Source organism: Amblyraja radiata, chromosome 8, assembly GCF_010909765.2.
Source record: "Amblyraja radiata isolate CabotCenter1 chromosome 8, sAmbRad1.1.pri, whole genome shotgun sequence".
In the NCBI taxonomy this organism is placed as follows: Eukaryota; Metazoa; Chordata; class Chondrichthyes; order Rajiformes; family Rajidae; genus Amblyraja; species Amblyraja radiata.
The window spans coordinates 42,944,856-42,968,462 of NC_045963.1; the positions used below are offsets into that span (position 1 = coordinate 42,944,856).

The 23,607-nt window shown below is 46.7% G+C and overlaps 1 protein-coding gene across 1 annotated transcript; it reads left to right on the forward strand.

The window, feature by feature from the left end:
- The first annotated feature begins 534 nt into the window (after positions 1 to 534).
- Positions 535 to 22,617, forward strand: LOC116976120 (solute carrier family 22 member 2-like). The gene is made up of 10 exons (XM_033025706.1): positions 535 to 945; positions 6,412 to 6,515; positions 6,919 to 7,073; positions 9,606 to 9,774; positions 10,921 to 11,035; positions 12,322 to 12,422; positions 14,034 to 14,248; positions 16,707 to 16,815; positions 21,986 to 22,098; positions 22,514 to 22,617. The coding sequence occupies exons 1-10, from the start codon at positions 535 to 537 to the stop codon at positions 22,615 to 22,617; spliced, it is 1,596 nt and encodes a 531-aa protein (XP_032881597.1).
- Positions 22,618 to 23,607: the final 990 nt, after the last annotated feature.

Sequence of the window (23,607 nt, forward strand, 5' to 3'; positions counted from 1 at the left end):
AAATACTCAACGGGCCAGGCAGCATAGCTGGAGAAAAGTAATTCCGATCTGAAACGTTACCTTATCATTTTCTCCAGAGATGGTACCTGACCGGCTGTTACTCCAGCGTTTTATTTCGGTATTTCGTGATAGGTGGATGCAGGTTCGGTGTGGTGGGGGGGGGGGGGGGGGGGGGGCGGTGGACAAATGCTGGGAATTAAAAGTAGGCAAAGGGGTATGTTAAGGAGAGAAGGGAAATGTGAAGCCAGGGAGAGGGATATGTGAAGGGGGGGGGTAGAGAGATAATTAACTGACACTGTTGAGTGTAGATGTTTTCTTGTTGTGCGTTCCAGTTGCTGCTTTGAGAGGTGGGGACCAAAGGCTTGTTACCTCCCTGGGTAAATCAGTCACACTTCATTTTGTGCACTCATTTACTAAGTTATCCACCGCCCATTGCTGAGATGATTGTAGGTGGCCGCACCTTGTCCAGTTGAAGCAGTCCACCAGCCCCGCTCCTACCTTCTGGTTCACCATCCCAGGCACACAGTCTTCACCATGCCCACCTTTGATGATGTTCTGGAAGAGGTGGGGGGATTTGGACTGTACCAGAAGATCGTCTTCTTCTTGGTATGCCTGATCTCGGCCATGTTCTCCTATCTGTACGTCGGCTTTGTGTTCCTGGCCGTCACTCCCGACCATTGGTGCAGGAGTCCCGGAGTGTCCGCACTGAGAGCCAAATGCAACTGGTCCCTGGAGCAGGAGAAGAACTTCACGCTGCCCGCGGGCCGCGCTGGGAGCTCCCCGTACAGTCAGTGCGAGAGGTTCGACATAGACTGGAATTCCTCCTCCGTTAGCTGTGAAAATCCACTTCCCTTCTCCTGGAATAATTCCCGAGATCTTCCCCTGACAAGGTGCCGGGACGGATGGGTTTTTGAAAACGGTTCTATCTCCAGCATTGTAACCGAGGTATGTTTCCGCTCTATCAGGGAGTTCGTGCTAACTGGACCAGAACATTAGCAGGAGGAACATCTAAATGTGGGTGAAGTGACATTAGTTGAGCACATCAACATAACTTGGAGACGAATCTTTGTCTTCGATTTCTAGACTGCCCTCCCAAACCAGCGTCGACTCATTTCTCCTCTGTCACGCGCTTCAAAATCTACAAACGAGGAAACGCAGAGATGCTGGTTCGCACCAGGGGAAACTCAGCGGATCAGGCAGCGTCTCCGTGAGATCATGAATATCGGGATGAGACCCTTCCTCAGACTGATGACTGATGAGTCTGAAGAAGGGTCCCGACCCGAAATGTCACCTATCCATCATCTCCAGAGATGCTGCCTGAGTCGCTGAGCACTGAGTTGTATCTTCACTCCAATATCTCCTCGTCCAGTCTCCGCCCTTAGACTGTGGCAAAGTTTTATGTACCTCAGTGACATATTTTTGCCTAAATATGCTCCTTAACACACCACGACTTACTGGGTGAATTAGGCTTATTGTTGTTTGTCACTTGCACCGAGGTACAGTGAGAAGCTTTCGCATGCTATCCAAACGCTGGAGTTACTCCAGCATTTCGTGTCTATCTGCAGAATATAGATCTCAGCATTGTGGCACACCGGTTCCACAGACAAAGCCCAATGTCCGCAATGGGGTAGAGGTGAATCGGACAGCACCCTCGCTTATAGAAGGATTCTTCAGAAGCCTGATATCAGAGGGGGTGAAGCTGTTCGCGAGTCTTGTGCCGCGCGATTTCAAGCTTCTGCCGGACGGGATTAATACCAAGAGCTGAAGTTATACCCTGTTGATGTCTGAGAGTTCGTTTTGAATGTAGATGGTTATAGGGAGGTTTCACGGCAGTCGGGTCACGACCCATGTACTGTTGCTAGGCAACTCCAAATGGAGTACACGCGATGTACTGCAGGTAGGCACTTACCATTGTTTCCAGCGTAGTGGGCCCGTTAAAACCCGCTGAAATTGTTAATTTTTGCGCTGTAAATAATTATGGAAATCGGGATAAGCGTGTGAGACATTTAGCATACTTCAGAATTCCAAAAGTGAGGATAAATGACGGTAGATAAAAACGAGAGCTGAAGGGGACAACAACAGCCAGAGTGCTTAGCGAACATTGGCCGTTTGCTCACTGCATTTCATCAACAGTAAGGCATTATTTGTGTTTTTTCTTGACTCCTTTGGCATCTAAAAAGTTTCAGAAGAGATAAATCTGGCTGTAATTTATTTAAATCGCCCATGGTTCTCGTGGGTTTTTACATACAAAATGAAAACGCATCTGAAGAAATGTTTACAGCCAGATTTATCACTTCTGAGAATTTTTAGATACCAAAGGAATCAAGAAAAAACACAAATAATGCCTTACTTGATGAAATGCAGTGAGCAAACGCGATAATTCCCAATATTTTCAATGTTTACCAAGCACTTTAGCTGCTGTAGTCCCTTCAGTTCTCGCTTCTCTATACCTTCATTTCGCTTCACGTTTGGAATTCTAAAGTTGGGTACATGTCTCTCACTCCCACAATTTTTGTCAGCGCAAAAATTCAACATTTTGGCGGTTTTTAACAGGTAGGAAAGTACGCGTTTCTAGCATTAATAACATATACCGGAAGTGACGGATGTCTTCCAGTTGGATTTAGCGGCTCCGTGCGTCGAGCCCTATGACCCAGTGACCTTTCGTGCAACCTCCCTATAGAGAAAGTTGATGTTGATGGTGATATATCTGGGCAGTAACAACTGAATGAAGGAGAATAGTTTGTTCCGAAAACCGTGCAGTGTCAGTGAATGTAGCGGATGTTATAAAAGGGAAGGAGTTGACTGATGGCATACACTGTTGTACACTAAACTGAGGTGCGGCCCAATTCTTGAGTCAAGGCCACAGTAATGGAGCAAAACACATCGTGCTAGCGGCACAGTGGCGCAGCGGCAGAGTTGCTGCTTTACAGAGCCAGAGACCCAGGTTCGATCCTTACCTCGGGTGCTGTCTGTGTGGGGTTTGCATGTTCTCCTTGTGACCGCGTGGGCCCGAAGAAGGGTCTCGTCCCGAAACGTCACCCCTTCCTTCTCTCCAGGGACGCTGCCTGTCCCGCTGAGTTCCTCCAGCATTTTGTGTTTATCTTCGGTGTAAACCAACATCTGCAGTCTGAAGAAGGGTTTCGGCCCGAAACGTCGCCTATTTCCTTCGCTCCATAGATGCTGCTGCACCCGCTGAGTTTCCCCAGCAATTTTGTGTACCTTCTGCAGTTCTTTCCTACGCACCGCGTGGGTTTTCACCGGGCGCTTGGGTCAGACAACGTCCATTCAATGATTCAATAACACTTTATCGTCACATGTACTTAGGTACAGTGAAGTTCTTTGTTTTGCATACATCCGGTAAAATGATACTAGTATGATTTTGGCAGATTTTTGCCGGATTCTACGCAGAATAACTATTTTCACTGTACCTTTGTGGGGGTATGGAGATTAGCGGTAGAGTTGCTGCTTCACAGAGCCAGAGACCTGGGTTCGATCCCTCCATGGTCCATTATAACGAGGGTTTACTGCACTCAACATTGTAGTGCACCAGGGTACACAAAATTGCTGGAGGAACTCAGCGGGTGCAGCAGCATCTATGGAGCGAAGGAAATAGGCGACGTTTCAGGCCGAAACCCTAGAAAAAGTCCAATGTCCACAATGGGGCAGAGAGGAATTGAACCCGATCCCTCCTCTTCGATCCGAAATGTCGTCAGTCCATTTCTTCCACAGATGCTGCCTGACCCGCTGAGTTGCTACAACACTTTATGTCCAAATTAACATTGAACGGTTGTTTAAGTGCAACATATTTCTTTCCCATGCATCGTGGTTCTGTCGTTGGTTTGAAAGACTACGAATGGGATTCGGCGGGATCAAGTGGGGATTGATACTGTGTGGTTTACAGGTAGCTGTCGCCAACCTCCAAATGGTATAGAGTTGGTAGAGCACGGTGGTGAGATATCCCCTCTCTTCACCCCCTCCTCCCCACCCCTCGCTCTGTCCCTCTCGCTCATCCCACGATCTATGAGCAACAATGGCCCTCGACTGTCGGACCCCTTCTGTGCTTGTAGATGTACTGAGTCCAGGCTCACAGACAGGTCTCTTTCGACCTCTGGTGATCTCCCGGTACATCTAAACCAGAACACAAACTCGCCCCGTCCGCTAAGGAACTCGCCACAAATGGAATGAACCTTCCGTTTAGTTTAGAGATTCAGCGCGTAAATAGGATCTTCAGCTCACCGAATCCGTACTGACCACCGATCCCCACGCCCTAATACTATCCTACGCACACTAGGGACAATTTATATATATATTTTACCAAGACAATTAACCTGTAGGTCTTTGGAGTGTGGGAGGAAACTGGAGCATCCGCCGGAAAACCACACGGGGAGAACGTACAGACAGAGCCGTAGTCAGGATCTAACCCGCTCTCTGGCGCTGTAAAGGCCCTGTCCCACTGCGGGGACCTAATTTGCGAGTTTAGAAGAGTTTGCGCTGGACTCAAACTCGCAGCATGGTTGACATGTGGTCCTAGGAGGTCTATGTAACTCTCGTCAAGGCCTCAGTTTGGTCGAGGAGTATTTTTTAGCATGCTGAAAATTGTCTGCTCGGCATGGAAAAAAATCCAAAAATTTTTACTGGTAGGTTTAGTCAAAGTTGGTCGGAGTAGGTCGGCATGTTATTCGTAGGTAATCGAAGGCAATCAAAGGTAATTGAAGGTAGTCGAAGGTAATTGAAGGAGGTCGTCTTCACTCACCACTATTCAGTGTCCAATTTTCCCGAAGCTAGTCTTCAACATTGTCGAAGGAGATCGAAGGAGGTCTTCTACATATTCGTAGGAGGTTCTCCACATAGTCGAAGGAAGTCGTAGGGGGTGTTCTACTTCGGCGATACAACAAGACCATGACATTTTTGTAAACTCCTAAACTCTTCTAAACTCGCAGATTATGTCCCCGCAGTGGCCCTTTAGGCAGCAACTCTACCATTGTGCCACCGTGCTGCTTCTTCCCCTCTGTTATCAGACTTCTAAATGGTCCATCGATTGGGATAGAGGTGAATCAGACAGTAATACTAGAGTACTCGTCAATTCCTCTCTACTCTATTGTGGACATTAGACTTTGTCTAAGGAACTGGTGCATTACTATGTTGAGTGCAGTAGACCGTGGTTATAATGGTCCATGGGATGGGGTTGAGCGAGAGCGGAATGGTGTCCATTTGGGGGACGGGGTCGGGGGGATCAAGAACTCGGTTTGGAACTGGGCCTGGAGAGGCCGGGGGTGAGGTGTGGATCGGTGGAGTATTGGCCATTGCCCATGGGCGGCTGGAATGAGGGTAAGTGTCGGCGCTGGTGGTGGCAGGCGTGGTCTAGAAGTAGCTGGTGAAGCTGTGCGGCAGTAGGTCCGGCCTAGCGGTGAAGGTCAGTAGGTCCATCTGCTAGAACCGAAATCCATTATAAAGAGGTCCGTAATAACGAGGGTTTACTGTATTATATTCTGCGCTATGTATCTTGAGTTTGAACTCATTGTATATGGGCAGTGTATGGAATAGCTGATCTGTTTGGACAGCATGCAAAACAAAGCTTTTTGCTGTACCTCCGTACATGGGACAATAATTAAAATCCTGAATCAAAACCTAAACCAGGTCAGATGAGTGTTGTAACAACTAGATTATCCACCAGACGAGCTAATGTGGGAGCTAAGGGCCACTCAAAACAACCTCATGTCCTCCTCTCTGTCTCCAGGGAGTAACAAGGTTGTGTAATCTGTGTTTCATAAAACATACAACAGTACAGGAACAGGCCTTTCAGGTCACAAACTATTTCTATCTTCCTCAAGTGCTAATGCACAATACACCACGGTTTTTAGAGAGCAGAATCATACGGTACAGAAACAGGCCCTTCGGCCTAACTTGCCTGTGCTGACCAAGATGCCCCATCTACACTAGTTCCACCTGCCCACGTTTGGCTCACATTCCTCTAAACCTTTTCTATCGTTGTGTGTCTGAATGCCTTTTAAATTTTGTTAAATAACTACCTCCTCTGGCAGCACGTATGAAAAAATTGCCCCTCAGGTTCCTATTAAATATTTCCCCTCTTATCTTAAACCTATGTCCTCTGGTTCATGATTCCACTACTTTGGGTAAAAGACTCCATGCATTCACCCATCTATTCCCCTCGTGATCGTATACACCTCTATAACATAACCCCTCAGACTCCTGCGCTCCAAGGAGTAAAGTTCTTTGCCCATCCAACTTCTCCCCATGGCTCAGGCCCTCGAGCCCTGGCAACGTCTACGTAAATCTTCTCTGTACTCTTTTCATTTTATCAGCATCATTCCTATAGCAGGGTGACCACAATGAGCGCAATACTCCCAATGCAGCCTCACCGATGTGTTTTCACCTGCTTCCTTCACACAGTTTGAATTGGTATGCTCGGACGCCTGGAAGGTGGATCTGACTCAAGCCTGCCTCAACCTGGGCTTCATGGTGGGGACGATCATCATGGGCTACGCGGCGGACATGTAGGTAGTTCCGCAACCCCTCTATCACCACAGCGACTGTGGTTGACTGTCAGCTTTGTTTAGTTTTGTTTATTTAGTTTAGAGATACAGCGCGGAAACGGCCCACCGGGTCCGCGACACCAACGATCTCACACACACTAGTTTTATCCTGCACACTAGGAACAATTTACAAATTTACCGAAGCCAATTAACCTACAAACCTGTACGTCTTTGGGATGTGGGAGGAAATCGGAGCACCCAGAGAAAACCCATGCAGTCACAGGGAGAAGGTACAATATCTGTACAGACAGCACCCGTAGTCAGGATTGAACTCGGTCGGGTCTATGGACCTGTAAGGCAGCAACTCTAGCTTTGTGCCACCGTGTATTCTCACAATCTAATCTTTACATTATTTACTTTTTAGGTTTGGTCGGAAATTCAGCTTCTTGTCTGCGACATTAGTGACTGCGGTGGTGGGGCTTATTGTGGGCTTCCTGCCAAACTACACCTGGTTTGTGATCTTCCGAACTTTCCAGGGCGTGTTCAGTAAAGGCTGCTGGCTGTGTGCATACGTCTACAGTAAGAGTCTTACTCCCACCTGCTTATTTGTAATGGAAGAGCTGGTTGCTCTGAGGTAGCGCAGTAACATGTATCAGTCCAGGGCCGGATTTACCTATAAACTAGACAAGCTTAAGTTTAGGGCCTCGAGGTCTAGGGGGGGCCTCCGGCCAAGGCAGGACACCTACCGTTCAACTCCGGGTGGCCCCACTCTCTAATAATAATAATAATAATAATAATAATACATTTTATTTATGGGCGCCTTTCAAGAGTCTCAAGGACACCTTACAAAAATTTAGCAGGTAGAGGAAAAACATGTAAGGGGAATGAAATAAATAGTAGAGACATGACTAGTACACAAAGTAAAGACAGAATACAATTCAACTCTCTATCTCTCTCTCTCTCTCTCCATCTCCCTTCGCTATCCGGGTCTCCGCTCTCCGCTCGCTCCTCATCCGCCGGCACGGCAGGCCGCCTTGCACATGCGCATTGCTGCGGCCTGCACGTCCTCCCCCCTGCACATGCGCACAACCACGGCCAGCACATCATCTGCCGCCTTGCGCATGCACACTGCAACGGCAACTGGTCGGCGCTGGGCACTTTCTCCCTCGCTTTGAATTGTGGGAGATTTGGCCGCCATGGCTGTCCGGTCGCTGCCTCGCCGCCAGCGCTGAAAACCAACGCGGAGGGGGCCTCACAAGTGGAACATCTTAGGTTCCTCTCTTCATCTAAATCTGGCCCTGTGCATCACTGGGGCCAATGGTGTGACGCAATGTTATGTGGAATCAAGCACAAAACACTAAGTCCTGGAGGAACTCGGTGGGTCAGGCAGCATCTGTAGAGGGAATATTTTCAAGATAAAACAGAAATTCTAAAGTGTATATACTGCTCATCAGGAGGAGAATTGACAGGCGCCATTTTGGGGTCGGGACCCTTTTTGCCTCACTCCTTCAACCCCCCCCCCCTCTATTTTCCAGCTTTCCCCCTCAACTAAAGTAGCGTCTCGACCCGAAACATTGCTTGTCCATTCCCTCTGCAGATGCTGCCTGACCCGTTGAGTTCCTCCAGCACGTTGTGCTCATGTAAATATTCATTATATTAGCTGCATTTCAACTTAAGAATCTGTGATTTATCTTGTCAATATTTGTTGGTATAAAACATGTTATTTCTAACCAGCAGACTTTTCTCCTTGAATATTTATGTTCATACAAAATGTTCCCCTTGGTTTATGTGTCAGAATGCGTAGTGTGGTGCTTTTTTAATGAGCTGTACCACCTCTGACCTTTGTTTAATTGTAAATGAAAATCAAAATGCTGGAAATCTGAATTAAAAGAGGAAAATACTGAAAATGCTGTGTCCTCGCGGATCGGAGTCAACGGAGCCTGGGTCAAAGGAGCCCGTGGCTGGGGCCTGCGTCGACACCATGGAGGCATTCAGAGAGGAGATAGTGGAGGGGTCGGTGTGGTGGTCGATGGTGGCGCCAATCAATGGACGAGGACAGACCACCTGGGAATGAGGACGCTAATGCATGGAGGAACGAACAATGGGGACCCGGCGTGGGTGGACCGCCATGGGGGGGGGGGAGGGGGAAGAACAAATGGGGATCATAACTTCGTACGCGCCCTCTATGTGGCAACTATTTGCATACCTTGGATATGCAAAGAATTTCACTGTGACTTGTTACATGTGACAATGAAGCATTCAAGCATTCATTCATGCATCAGGCAACATCTGTGGAGGGAGATAATATCTACACGACCTCCATAACTATCATCTACTGTTGACTTTGCTTTGTTTGCACTACTGACCAGTTTTTTGCACTATAATGGTCTGATTACCTAGTATTACTGATTATTAATTTATTGTATTATTGATTTTTATATATTTATTTGTTTTGCATTTATGAGCCTGGAAAGCTGCAGTAAGTAAGAATCTCCTTGTTTCCTTGACAGTACATATGACAATTAAACACTCTTGACCTCTCAGGTTTAGACTATTGTCTCTTCCCTTTTAATAATAATAATAATAATAATAATAATAATAATAATAATAATAATAATAATAATATATTTTATTGTCATTGCACATAAGTGCACCGAGATTTGGGTATGCAGCTTCCATTCGATGTCACAACTTAAATAACTAATAAATTTAGGTTTAGATACCCCGAGAACATGGTTTGTAAAAAGAACATTAAAACAGCAAAACAGTCAAAACAGACTAAAGTGCAGATGTGTCTGTGCGACGTGACCATCCGAGGGTGACAGTCCATGCGGGGTGGGGGGCACTCAGCAGGGCCGGTTCAGAGCAGCTATAGCTCTGGGAATGAAGCTGTTCCTGAGTCTGGAGGTGCGGGCGTAGAAGGCCATGTAACGTCTGCCAGAAGGTAGGAGTTCGAACAGTCCATTACAAGGGTGTGAAGGGCCCGACCACAGATGCTTCCCGCTAAGTTCCTCCAGCACTTTGTGTCTTGCTCAAGGTTCCACCGTCAGCAGTTCCTTGAGTCTCCACGTTAAGACCGTGGTTTATCATCGAGGGATGTTTTTGTTTCAGTCACAGAGCTGGTGGGGCTGGAGTACCGAAGGACTGTGGGCATCCTGTACCAGGTCTGCTACAGCACCGGAATGATGCTGCTTCCGGCCGTGGCCTATCTCATTCCCGACTGGAGGAACCTGCAGCTGGCCACCACCATTCCCAACTTCCTCTTCCTCGCCTACTACTGGTAATGTCCGCAGAGGGTCGGGGGCACCCGAGGGGGAAATGCACATCTGGCTGAGCGACACGGATGTTCCCTGACCTGCTGAGTTAGAACATAGGACATAGGGCTAGAACATGGAACTAGAACATGAATGCAGCAGTGCAACCTAGAACATAGAACAGTACAGCACAGGGACAGGCTCCTCCGCCCTCAATGTCCATGTTGAACATGATGCCAAGTTAAACTAATCTTCTCTGCGTGCACATGATCCATACCCCTCAGTCTCTGCATATCCATGTGACTATCTAAAAACCTCTTTTTTTTTTTCTTTTTTAAATTTTTTTGTTAGAAGTACAATAATGTGGTACCACAGTACCTAATACTTGTTGACATATTACATTTCATATACAACTTCTTATTTTTTAATTTAATAATAAAACAGAAATAAGGAAGAAAATAATAGAAAAGGGGAGATTGACATAAGTGGTGCGTGAAATAGAAAGATAGGCTGAAAGAAGAAGAAGTAGAAAGAGAAAGAGATGAAATAGAGAAAAGAAAAAAAAAAAGAAGGAAGGAAAAAGGAGATTGTAAGCGATATACCTATTTTATGTTCCAGGCCACCCGTCACCTGATTCTGAAACATTTTATTTCTGTGGTTGTGTTGCACCATATGCTTGTAAGAAGTCGAGAAAAGGAGACCAAATCAATAAGAATTGGTCTGCTTTACCTGCTAGAAGGAGTCGCATTTCTTCCAGATATGCCGTTTAACCTCTTAAATACCACTATTGTACCTCACTCCACCACCACCCCCGGCAGCATGTTTTGATACTTGCCCTGCATATTTTGATTAAACCTTGCCCCTCTCACCTTAAAGTTATTCACTCTAGTTTTGGACATACTACTCCTATCAAAAGGTTCTGACTCACATAATTTTATACACTTCTATCAGGTGATCCCTCAATGGCGTTGCAGGGAAAACAATCTCTCCCTGTTGCTAATATCCCCTAATCCCAGCAGCATTCTGGTAAACCTCTAATGCACTCTGTCCAAAGCCTCTTTTAATGGGGCGATCAGGATTGGCAACAGTGTTCCCCTGGCCCTTTGTGTTCTGTTCAAGATTCCAGCGTCTGCAGTTCCTTGTGTGTCCAGTAATGTGTGATCCATTCGCAGGATAATTCCAGAGTCTCCCAGGTGGCTACTGTCTCAGAACAAGAACGCACAGGCCATGGATGTGGTGCAGAAGATGGCCAAAATGAACGGGAGCAGTCTCTCCCAAAAATACGAGGTGAATATCAACCCTCAGTGAACTCTTCAAAGCTTTAATTTATTTAGGCTTAGGTTTATTATTGTCTCCTGTACAGAGGTACAGTGAAAAGCTTTGTTTGGCATTCTATCCAAACAGATCAGATAACACCATATTTAAATACAATCAAGCCAAACTCAAGTCCAATAAGTCGAGCAAAGGGGAAGATACAGAGTGCAGAATATAGTTCTCAGCATTGTAGCGCATCAGTTCTGGAGACAAAGTCAGATCTCCACAGTGGGGTAAAGGTGAATCGGACAGTGCCCTAGGTTGTGAATCTGTGGAATTCCCTGCCTCAGAAGAAAGTGGAGGCCAATTCTCTGGATGCTTTCAAGAGAGTGTTAGACTTGACGACTTAACTTGGCTTGACTAGATAGAGCTCTTAAAGATAGCGGAGTCAAGGGATATGGGGAGAAGGCAGGAACGGGGTACTGATTTTGGATGACCCTAACCCTATTGTCTATTGTTATGGAAGTACCGTTCAGAAGCCTGATAACAGAGGGAAAGAAGCTGTTCCTATATTGAGGTGTGCGCTTTCAAGCTTCTGTACCTTCTGCCTGATGGGAGCGGGGAGAAGGGGGGATGATGGGCGTGGGACAGGTCGTTGATTATGTTGGCTGTTTTTCCGAACAGTGTGAAGTGTAGATGGAGTCAATGGTGGGGAGTCTGATGTGTGTGATGGACTGGGTTACATCTACAACTCTATGCAATTTCTTGGGGTCTTGGGCAGAGCTGTTCATAAACCATATCTCACTGGTTGTGTGAGATGGGGCTAAGGTTAAAGAGAAGTCCACCGGTGGACACAAAATGCTGGAGTAACTCAGCGGTCCAGGCAGCATCTCTGGAGGGAAGGAATGGGTGACGTTTCGGGTCGAGACCCTTCTTCAGACTTCAGACCGATCAGTCCATTGGTGGAGTTGCCTAAATGCGCCCCTCTCCTTGAGGATAAAACCCTTCTAACCTGGCATGGAGAGCTTCACTTGGCCGGACCCGAGGTTGAGGATGTGGCAGATTCTGATCATGTTCAGGCAGATGAGATTAGTTTATCTAAGCATCATGTTTGGCACAGACATTGTGGGCCTGTTCCTGTGTGGTACTGTTCTATGTTCTAGTAGAGGAGGTGGCTCCAAGCGGCAGAAATGGATTGGATGTGGTTGAGAATTTTATGCTTGACCTACTGAATACTCCCATCACTTTCCTCCAGAGAGTAGTGACCGATGTCCTGAGCCTGTCTGACCTGGTGACTTTGTAACTTCCTTTCTGTCTAGAAAGTTGAGGAGAATACAGAAGACTTGGGCCGCCCATCATTCGTAGACCTGGTCCGAACTCCTCAGATAAGGAAACACACTCTGATCTTGATGTACAACTGGTGAGATGGTGCTTCTGTAATTGTTTCATCCCCAGGAGGGTTATTGGGACAAGTCAGCTGCTCTGTCAATGAGTCTTCAGCCTCTCAAGCCCCCAAAACCTCTGAGCGTAGGAGCTGGTGTTTGGGGCATGAGAAGTGAACATGGGGACAAAGGGGCCTTCAAGTCAGCGAGCATGTTCTCCCTTGCCACAGGAGGGAAGGGGGTTGCTAATGTGGACCTGGGCGCTAGTGGGACAGGTTAGGAGGGAAACATAGAACAGAACATAGAACATAGAGCATCGAAGCACAAGAACAGGCCCTTCTGCCCACAATGTCTGTGCTGAACATAATGCCTAGACTAACTTATCTTTTAGATAAGCACATGGATATGCAGGAAATGGAGGTATATGGATCTCTTGCAGGCAGATAGTTTGGCTTACTTTATTCTCACGTGTACCAAGCTACAGTGAAAAGCTTTTTTGTTGCGTGCTATCCAGTCAGCGGAAAGACTATACATGATTACAATCAAGCGGTCGATAGTTTACAGATATAAGATAAATGAAATAACATTTCTGTTGGAGTATAGAGGCTTAAAAGAGTAGAGTGATTGTAAAAACTGTAATGAGTGATTGCAGATCCGCTTCTAGGACCAGCCGCAGAGAGTCATCTAGCTCGGGAGCCATTTTTACTAGGAGCTGAGAAGTGTTGGTCTTGGCATCATGTTCGGCACAGACATTGTGGGCTGGAGTGGCTTTTCCTGTGTTGGACTGTCCTATGTATATATGAGAGGAGGTTTGTGCAAGGTGCCAGAAGTGGAATGGGTCAGTAGTTGGGATGTGGGAATTGAAACTGACGGGGAGAGAGGTCTCTGCTGAACTTGGGGGCATCAACTTAAAACATAAGGGGTGCGATTCAATTGCCAGGACACTGCCTTGTCACGCAGATATCAATGTCACATAAAAGTGAAACCAAGTTGGATTCATGGAATCATAAAACAGACATAGGATAGATGAACTCCCTGCCACAAAGGGTAGTCGAGGCCAGTTCATTGGCTATATTTAAGAGGGAGTTAGATGTGGCCCTTGTGGCTAAGGGGATCAGAGGGTATGGAGAGAAGGCAGGTACGGGATACTGAGTTGGATGATCAGCCATGATCATATTGAATGGCGGTGCAGGCTCGAAGGGCCGAATGGCCTAATCCTGCACCTAATTTCTATGTTTCTATGTTTCTATGTGTTGATAGGAAGGGTTGAGAGGCATGGGAGAAATGCTGGCAAATTTAAGTATCTAAAATTATGAGGGCCATGGATATTTTTAAGGTGTGGATTGACAGATTCTCGATTAGTAAGGGTGTCAGGGGCTATGGGGAGAAGGCAGGAGAATGGGGTTGAGAGGGAAAGATAGATCAGATTGAATGGCGGAGTAGACTTGATGGATCAAATAGCCTAATTCTGCTCCTATAATTAATGAACTTCGATAGGGTAGACAGTCAGCACCTTTTATCCAGGGTGGAAATGTCAAAGACCAGAGGACATAACTTTATGGTGAGAGGGGCAAAGTTTAGAGATGTGCAAGGCATATTTCTTTTACCCCAATGATCACCCTGACTAACCTGACGTACCCCCTCTCCAGGTTTGCCTGCGCCCTGGTGTACCAAGGTCTGGTCATGCGCTTGGGGACGCTGGGTGGAAACATCTACCTTGACTTCTTCATCTCCGGAGCCGTGGAAATCCCGGCAGCGATCCTCATCCTTCTGGTCATCGAGAGGATTGGGCGCCGCCTCCCCTTCGCTACCGGCGGGCTCGTGTCGGGGGCATCCTGCCTGATCGCAGCCTTCATACCCGAGAGCAAGTACTTCTGAGACTATGGTATCGTTCAGGCTGATGAGGATCAGGAGGCACTAATCATTAAGGGGGATGTGTGTAGTAGAGCAGAGCATAGAGCATGGAACAGTACAGCACAGAGTCCCTTCGGCCCACAATATATGCACCGAACATGATGCCAAGACCTACTCGTATGTGACTGCACATAATTCATATCCCTCCATTCCCTGCATATCCAGGTGCTTATCCAAAAGTCTCTTAAATGCCCCTATCGTATCTGCCTCAACCAGCACCTCTTCTGGCAGCACGTTCCATGCACTCACCACTCTGTGTTTAAACACTTGCCCCGTACATCACCTTTGAACTTTGCCCCTCTCACCTTAAAGCTATGCTCTGTAGCATTTGATAATTCCACCATGGGAAAAGGTTCTGACTGTCTACCCTATCTGTGCCTCTCATAATTGTATATGCCTCTATTAGGTCTCAACCTCTGGTGCTCCAGAAAAAACAATCCAAGTTTGTCCAACCTCTCCTTGTACAACTCCTGTCCGAAGAAGGGTCCAAATCTGAAACGTCACCTGTCCATGTTCTCCAGAGATGATGCTGATTACTCCAGCATTTTGTGTCTTTTTTGTAAACCAACGCCTGTAGTTTCTTGTCTCTCCTTGTAGCTAATACTCTAATCATAAATCTCCTCTGCGCCTTTTCCGTAATGTAATGGGGCGAATAAAACTGTAAGCAATACTCCAAATGTGACCTAACCAAAGTCCTATAAAGCTGCACCATGACTTCCTGACTGATATACTCAATAGCCTGATCAATGAAAGCACAGCTACCATATGCTTTCTTTACACCTCGATCTACTAGTGTTGCCACAGTCATGGAGTTGTGGGCTTGACCCTTTCATCAGAGGTTCACCATATCAGCAAGAACAGATGAGGAAGCCATTCAGCCCATTGCCCTTGTGCTAGCCTTTTGAAAGTAGCTGCCAACCAGTCCACACCCTGACCACTTTTGCAGTTCTTTCTTTTTAGGAGTTTGATACATGTCCTGGCCCCATTGCTGGAGTTATTCTTGAATGTATTTCCTATTAATGGGCAGTGCGTTGGAGATCGTAACTTGAGTAAAGATTGTTCCTTTATCATTCATCCAACTAACCCCTCCTCAGACCGATTCTTCTCGGAAGTTATTGTATATCTTACCACCACACCCATACTTGGTTACTGGCCTTCCTAACATTGAGCATCTCAAATATCTTACTTCAATCTCTTTGTTGTGGATACGACATAGGCAGATACCCCACTGTCCCCGAACAATGCATGCCCCTCCACTCTGACATCCCCTCTCCCGATGGAGCCATTGAGACATCCTGTGGTGTGTTTGGTGGTGGGACGTCAGTGAGAGAGTCTGACGTGCCATAGCACCATCTCGCCACAGGCAGCACCTGCATCATATTCCAAGCAAAGCAGCTCGTAAAATTGTCCTGATAATTTACCCAGTAAGAAGAGAAGACCAAAGGAATTGGGAGCAAGAGCCAGCCATTCGGTCAGTCACAGAGATGTACAGCAAAAAAAACAATCCCTTCAACCCGCCTTGTCCATACCAACCAAGTTGGCCTACTGTGCTAGTCCCAGTTGCTTCGGCATGCGGATATGCAAGAAATGGAGGAATATGGATTATGTGCAGGCAGACGAGAGTTGGTCTTGGCATCATGTTCGGCACAGACATTGTGGACCAAAGGGCCTGTTCCATTTGCTCACATTTGGCTCACAGCCCTCTAAACCCTACTATTCATAAACCTGTCCAAATGACTTAAAAGTCGTAATTGTATCCGTTTCTCTTGCTTCTTCTGGCAGCTCGTCACAGATATTGCTGAACCAAAGCCCAATAAAATTGCAACTTGACTTGCTTATGCTTATATACAATGCCCTGACCAATGAAGGCACATAGGCAGATATATATGAAGGCGGAATATCATCTCCTTGCCCGTGTTCTATCCACGGGGCATCAGAAGTGCCAACCACTCGCACAATAACCCCATTAGTCTGAAGAAAGGTCCCGACCCAAAACGGTACCTGTCCATGTTCTCCATGGATGCTGCCTGCCCAGTGAGTTACTCGAGCACTTTGTGTCTGTCCTATTAATCTCCCTGGAGATTTAGTTTTATGTTTAATGATACAGCATAGAAATAAGCCATTTGACTCACTGAGTCCACACCGACCTTTGATTACCCATACACAAGTTCTACCTTATCCCACTTTCTCATCCACTCCCTACACATCAGGGGCAATATATAGAGGGAAATTAACGTACAAACTGACACACGCACACACACACACCCCGCAAGATTTGCATGTCTGACCAGTCAAATCTAAATCCTGGGCCAAATGACACGCTGGGACCAGTAGTTGCTGATGAAGGATACGGGTTTTGGAAAGCACTGTTTTTTCTAATTCTACCTTTCTGCATCTTCCCACTGCAGGTGTCAGCTGGTTAGCGACGGCAATCGCATTTGTCGGTAAACTGGGCATCACCATAAGCTTCGAAATGGTGGTGTTTGTAAACGCTGAGTTATACCCGACTTTTATCAGGTATGTATGAGTGGGAAGTTATTCCATACGGAGCAAAGCTTTAATGAACCATTAGTTATTCAGACGTCATAGGTTCACAGAAGACCATCTGCTCGGTGAAAGACGATCTTTGGTCTGCCCAAAACCTGTTTTGTTTTCCTTAACAATGAGCTTTTATTACAGATTCATAATTTACAAAGTTCATAAGTTATAGAAGCAGAATTATGCCATTCGGCCCATAAAGTCTACTCCACCATTCAATCATGCCTGATCTTTTCCCCTCTCAACCTCCTTATCCTGCCCCTAATCAAAACTGCTATTCATGTAGAAGCAAAGATCTGCAGATGCTACTTGTCCATGTTCTCCACAGACGTTGCCAGACCTGCTGAGTTAGTTTAGTTTATTTAGAGATACAGCACGGGAACTGGCCCTTCGGCCCATTGAGTCCACGCTGATCAGGGATCCCGTACACAACACTATCCTACGTACGAGGGACTATTTACAATTTTACCAAACCCAATTAACCCACAAAATTGTACATTTTTGGAGTGTATGAGGACGCAGGAACGCAGGCAGAACGTACTGTACAAACTCTGTATAGATAGCACCCGTAGTCAGGATTGAACCTGGCAGGATCTCTACCAGTGCGCCACTGTGTAGCCCCTTTAGGTACTGAAAGTTACTCCAGCACTTTGTGTCTTTTTCGGCTATTCATGTAGTTTGCAAACATCGTCCATCAGATTACGACGTTGTCAGCCGTATCCACCGCACACTCGAGTCCCTGCAGCGACCAACGTTCACAGAAGGCCTCCAAAGACCCATGAACACCGCGTATTCCCTCTCCAGAGTCACGTACAGGCAGGGATATAAGCCTTGACTACACGGTGCCTCGAACTGGTTGGTCTCCCAGCAGAGTGAGATGTCCATCAGGGAATGAAGCCCAGTGCGAGCGGCAGTGAGTGAGCGGCCTTGTGAGGGAAGTGCCCTGTGAGGGAAGTGTGAGTCTTTGGCTCGAGAGTCTTCGCTGAGGAGAGGAGAGGAGACCACGCAATACGCTTGAGAGGGAGAGATGAAAGAAGGAGATGTCAGGCAAGCTGATTCAGTGCGATGCTTGCAGTATGTGGGAGGTCAAGGACACCGCTGGTGCCTCTGGCTGCTACAAATGCGAGAAGTGCATCCAGGTAGAGCTCCTGAAGGGCCGTGTTGGGGAACTGGAGAAGCAAGTGGATGACCTCCGGTTCGTCCGAGAAACGGAGTCGTTCCTCGACAAGTCCTACAGTACGATTGTTACACCTAAGGTACTGGAAGAGAGAAGGTGGGAGACAGTGAGAACGGGAGGGAAGCATGGAATGCCAACGTCCCCGGGTGTTGTACCTCTTGTGAACAGGTTCACCCACTTAGAAGCTGTCGGGACAGAAGAGGTGTTTACACTGGGCGGCGGACTGGCTTGTGATGCGAATAGGGCTGTTGAGCCAAAACCAAAAAGGCCTAAGGCAGGCAACGCCATTGTAGTGGGAGACTCCATTGTGAGAGGTACGGACAGGGGTTTCTGCGGCAACAGACGGGATGCGAGGATGGTGTGCTGCCTTCCTGGTGCCAGGATCCAGGATGTCACGGACAGAGTGCAGAAAATCCTCAAGGGCGAAGGTGAACATCCGGAAGTGGTAGTGCATGTCAGCACAAACGATGTCGGAAAGAAGGGGATGAATATTCTGCAGCGTGATTTTAGAGAGCTCGGAAAAATGCTGAAAAGCAGGACCTCCAGGGTTGTTATCTCCGGTTTGCTTCCAGTTCCTCGTGCTGGTGAGAGCAGGAACAGGGAGATACGGGACCTGAACGTGTGGCTGAGGAACTGGTGCACGGGGCAGGGATTTAGATTCTTAGATCACTGGGATCTGTTTTGGGGTAAGGGGGAACTGTACAAAAGGGACGGATTGCATCTTAACAGGTGTGGGACCAGCATTCTGGCAGGCAGGTTTGCCACTGCTACACGGGTGGTTTTAAACTGAATAAGAGGGGTGGGGTGTCGAATGGGATAGTGGAGGATGGAGTTAAAGGGAAAGGGTTTCTTAAATGTGTGAGCGTAGAGACCGAGGGGTGTAAAATGAGGGTAGAAGCAATAGGTAGCAAGGTGAAAAGTAAAAGTGGCAGGCAGACAAAACCAGGGCAAAAATCAAAAAGGGCCACTTTTCAACATAATTGTGTAAGGGGTAAGAGTGTTGTAAAAACAAGCCTGAAGGCTTTGTGTCTCAATGCAAGGAGCATTCGTAATAAGGTGGATAAGTTGAATGTGCAGATAGCTATTAATGACTATGATATAGTTGGGATCACGGAGACATGGCTCCAGGGTGACCAAGGCTGGGAGCTGAACATCCAGGGATATTCAATATTTAGGAGGGATAGAGAGAAAGGAAAAGGAGGTGGGGTAGCGTTGCTGATTAGAGAGGAGATTAACGCAATGGAAAGGAAGGACATTAGTTTGGAGGATGTGGAATCGGTATGGGTAGAGCTGCGAAACACTAAGGGGCAGAAAACGCTGGTGGGTGTTGTGTACAGGCCACCTAACAGTGAAGTTGGAGATGGTATCAAACAGGAAATTAGAAATGCGTGCGACAAAGGCAAAACCGTTATAATGGGTGACTTCAATCTACATATAGATTGGGTGAATCAAATTGGCAGGGGCGCTGAGGAAGAGGATTTCTTGGAATGTATGCGGGATAGTTATCTAAATCAACATGTAGAGGAACCAACGAGAGAGCAGGCTATTTTAGACTGGGTATTGAGTAATGAGGAAGGGTTAGTTAGCAGTCTTGTTGTACGTGCCCCCTTGGGCAAGAGTGACCATAATATGGTTGAGTTCTTCATTAGGATGGAGAGTGACATTGTTAATTCAGAAACAATGGTTCTGAACTTAAAGAAAGGTAACTTTGAGGGTATGAGACGTGAATTGGCCAAGATTGACTGGCAATTAATTCTAAAAGGGTTGACGGTGGATATGCAATGGGAGACATTTAAAGACTGCATGGATGAACTACAAAAATTGTTCATCCCAGTTTGGCAAAAGAATAAATCAGGGAAGGTAGTGCATCCGTGGATAACAAGGGAAATCAGGGATAGTATCAAAGCGAAGGATGATGCGTACAAATTAGCCAGAAAAAGCAGCATACCGGAGGACTGGGAGAAATTCAGAGACCAGCAGAGGAGGACAAAGGGCTTAATTAGGAAAGGGAAAATAGATTATGAAAGAAAACTGTCAGGGAACATAAAAACTGACTGCAAACGTTTTTATAGATATGTGAAAAGAAAGAGATTAGTTAAAACAAATGTAGGTCCCTTGCAGTCAGAAACAGGTGAGTTGATCATGGGGAACAAGGATATGGCGGACCAATTGAATAACTACTTTGGTTCCGTTTTCACTAAGGAAGACATAAATAATCTGCCGGAAATAGCAAGTGACCGCGGGTCAAAGGAGTTGGAGGAATTGAGTGAAATCCAGGTTAGCCGGGAAGTGGTGTTGGGTAAATTGAATGGATTAAAGGCCGATAAATCCCCAGGGCCAGATAGGCTGCATCCCAGAGTACTTAAGGAAGTAGCTCCAGAAATAGTGGATGCATTAGTAATAATCTTTCAAAACTCTTTAGATTCTGGAGTAGTTCCTGAGGATTGGCGGGTAGCAAACGTAACCCCACTTTTTAAGAAGGGAGGGAGAGAGAAAACGGGGAATTACAGACCAGTTAGTCTAACATCGGTAGTGGGGAAACTGCTAGAGTCAGTTATTAAAGATGGGATAGCAGCACATTTGGAAAGTGGTGAAATCATTGGACAAAGTCAGCATGGATTTACAAAAGGTAAATCATGTCTGACGAATCTTATAGAATTTTTCGAGGATGTAACTAGTAGCGTGGATAGGGGAGAACCAGTGGATGTGGTGTATCAGGACTTCCAGAAGGCTTTCGACAAGGTCCCACATAAGAGATTAGTATACAAACTTAAAGCACACGGCATTGGGGGTTCAGTATTGATGTGGATAGAGAACTGGCTGGCAAACAGGAAGCAAAGAGTAGGAGTAAACGGGTCCTTTTCACAATGGCAGGCAGTGACTAGTGGGGTACCGCAAGGCTCAGTGCTGGGACCCCAGCTATTTACAATATATATTAATGATCTGGATGAGGGAATTGAAGGCAATATCTCCAAGTTTGCGGATGACACTAAGCTGGGGGGCAGTGTTAGCTGTGAGGAGGATGCTAGGAGACTGCAAGGTGACTTGGATAGGCTGGGTGAGTGGGCAAATGTTTGGCAGATGCAGTATAATGTGGATAAATGTGAGGTTATCCATTTTGGTGGCAAAAACAGGAAAGCAGACTATTATCTAAATGGTGGCCGACTAGGAAAAGGAGAGATGCAGCGAGACCTGGGTGTCATGGTACACCAGTCATTGAAAGTAGGCATGCAGGTGCAGCAGGCAGTGAAGAAAGCGAATGGTATGTTAGCTTTCATAGCAAAAGGATTTGAGTATAGGAGCAGGGAGGTTCTACTGCAGTTGTACAGGGTCTTGGTGAGACCACACCTGGAGTATTGCGTACAGTTTTGGTCTCCAAATCTGAGGAAGGACATTATTGCCATAGAGGGAGTGCAGAGAAGGTTCACCAGACTGATTCCTGGGATGTCAGGACTGTCTTATGAAGAAAGACTGGATAGACTTGGTTTATACTCTCTAGAATTTAGGAGATTGAGAGGGGATCTTATAGAAACGTATAAAATTCTTAAGGGGTTGGACAGGCTAGATGCAGGAAGATTGCTCCCGATGTTGGGGAAGTCCAGGACAAGGGGTCACAGCTTAAGGATAAGGGGGAAATCCTTTAAAACCGAGATGAGAAGAACTTTTTTCACACAGAGAGTGGTGAATCTCTGGAACTCTCTGCCACAGAGGGTAGTCGAGGCCAGTTCATTGGCTATATTTAAGAGGGAGTTAGATGTGGCCCTTGTGGCTAAGGGGATGAGAGGGTATGGAGAGAAGGCAGGTACGGGATACTGAGTTGGATGATCAGCCATGATCATATTGAATTTCAAATATATTTTATATTGTGGATAATGTTTATTTTTGAGGTTAAATAAATGTACACCTTTATTTTGTTGTCTGGTGGTAGGGATGACCTTTTGCTCAATGCTCATGGACTTGTTGCCCTTGCAGAAACCTGGGTGTGTCTGTCTGCTCTACCCTGTGTGACATTGGAGGGATTGTGTCTCCGTTCATCGTCTACCGTCTGGCTGATGTCTGGGCAGGATTGCCACTCGTGGTTTTTGGTGAGACTCTCGCGCACTGGCAGCTTCAAACAACTTCAATGCTTTAGAACATAGAAACAAGGAACTGCCGATGCTGATTTACAAGATGTGGGTTTTTCTCACTTGTAGCCCTCCTGGACGTGCCTATTTCACCTCCCCCCCCACCCTTCCTTCCACCTACATTCCTCCCTCCAGCTTCACTTGCATCTCACGCATTTCGTTTCATCTCTGGCCCTTGTCCAACCATAATGTGTAGGAGGTTTGAGAGAAAGTGGGATAACATAGAACTAGTGTGAATGGGTCGGAGTGGACTCGGAGGGCTGAAGGGCCTGTTTCCATGTTGTATCTCCAAACTAAGCAAAATCCTTCCAGTGTACTTTAATTCCTTGGTTTGCCAGGTTCCCACTGAACGTTCCATGTCTGTGTCTGTTCTCAGGGGTGATCGGGCTGATTTCCGGGGGCCTGGTGCTGCTTTTGCCCGAGACAAAGGGGTTGACTTTGCCCGACACTATTGAGGATATCGAGAACATCAGCCGGTGAGTGCCCGGCCACTGTGGCAACGTACGCGGCATCTGGTGTCGCAAACGTTCATCGGGGTTCGATCCTAACTACGGGTGCTGTCTATACAGAGTTTGTACATTCTCCCTGTGACTGTGTGGGTTTTCTCCTGGTCCTCTGACTTCCTTCCACACTCTAAAGATGTACAGGTTTGTAGGTTAATTGTCTTCTGTAAATTGTAAATTGTCCCGAGTGTGTACAGTAGTGCCCGTATACGGGGTGATTACAAGGACTCGTTGGGCTGCATCTCTAAAGTCTAATAAAAAGTAGTTTGGTCACCCCTTCAGTCCCAGATCGTGCTCTATAATCTGCTCAAGGACTCCTTCCTTGTACTGCTTCAACTTGCCCTCCATTGTTAAGGAAAAGGTGGATGTATTCCATCCATAAAGGGGCTGCCCCACTTGGGCGACCTAATCCGCGAGTTCTAGCGAGTTTGCCCTCGACTCGTACTCGCAGCATGGTCGACACGAGGTCGTTGTAGGTGCTTGTAACTCTCCTTCATGCTCGAGAGTAGTCCCCGTGTACTCGAGGCCTCAGCTAGGTTGCGGCGTATTTTTCAACATGTTGAAAAATGCCAGAGAGTAAAAAAAGGTCGCCATGGAAAAAATCGATACTTTTTTTACTTGCAGGTTTAGTCGAAGTAGGTCGTAGTAGGTCGTCATGTTAGTCATTGGTAATCTAGGGTAGTCGAAGGTAGTTGAAGGTAGTCGTAGATAGTCTTCATCATAGTCGAAGGGAGGTCGAAAGAGATCGGAGGAGGTCGTCTTCCCTCTCCACTATACGAAGTTAGTCGTAGCTAGTCGAAGCTAGTCTTCAACATGGTCGAAGGAGGTCTTCTACATAGTCGAAGGAGGTCTTCAATATGACAAACTCTTCTAAACTTGCCAATTAGGTCGCCCAAGTGGGACAGCCCCTTAAGTTCCCTTAGTGTCTTTTCCCAAATCCTGATCTCCGGTGGGATACTGGATCTGT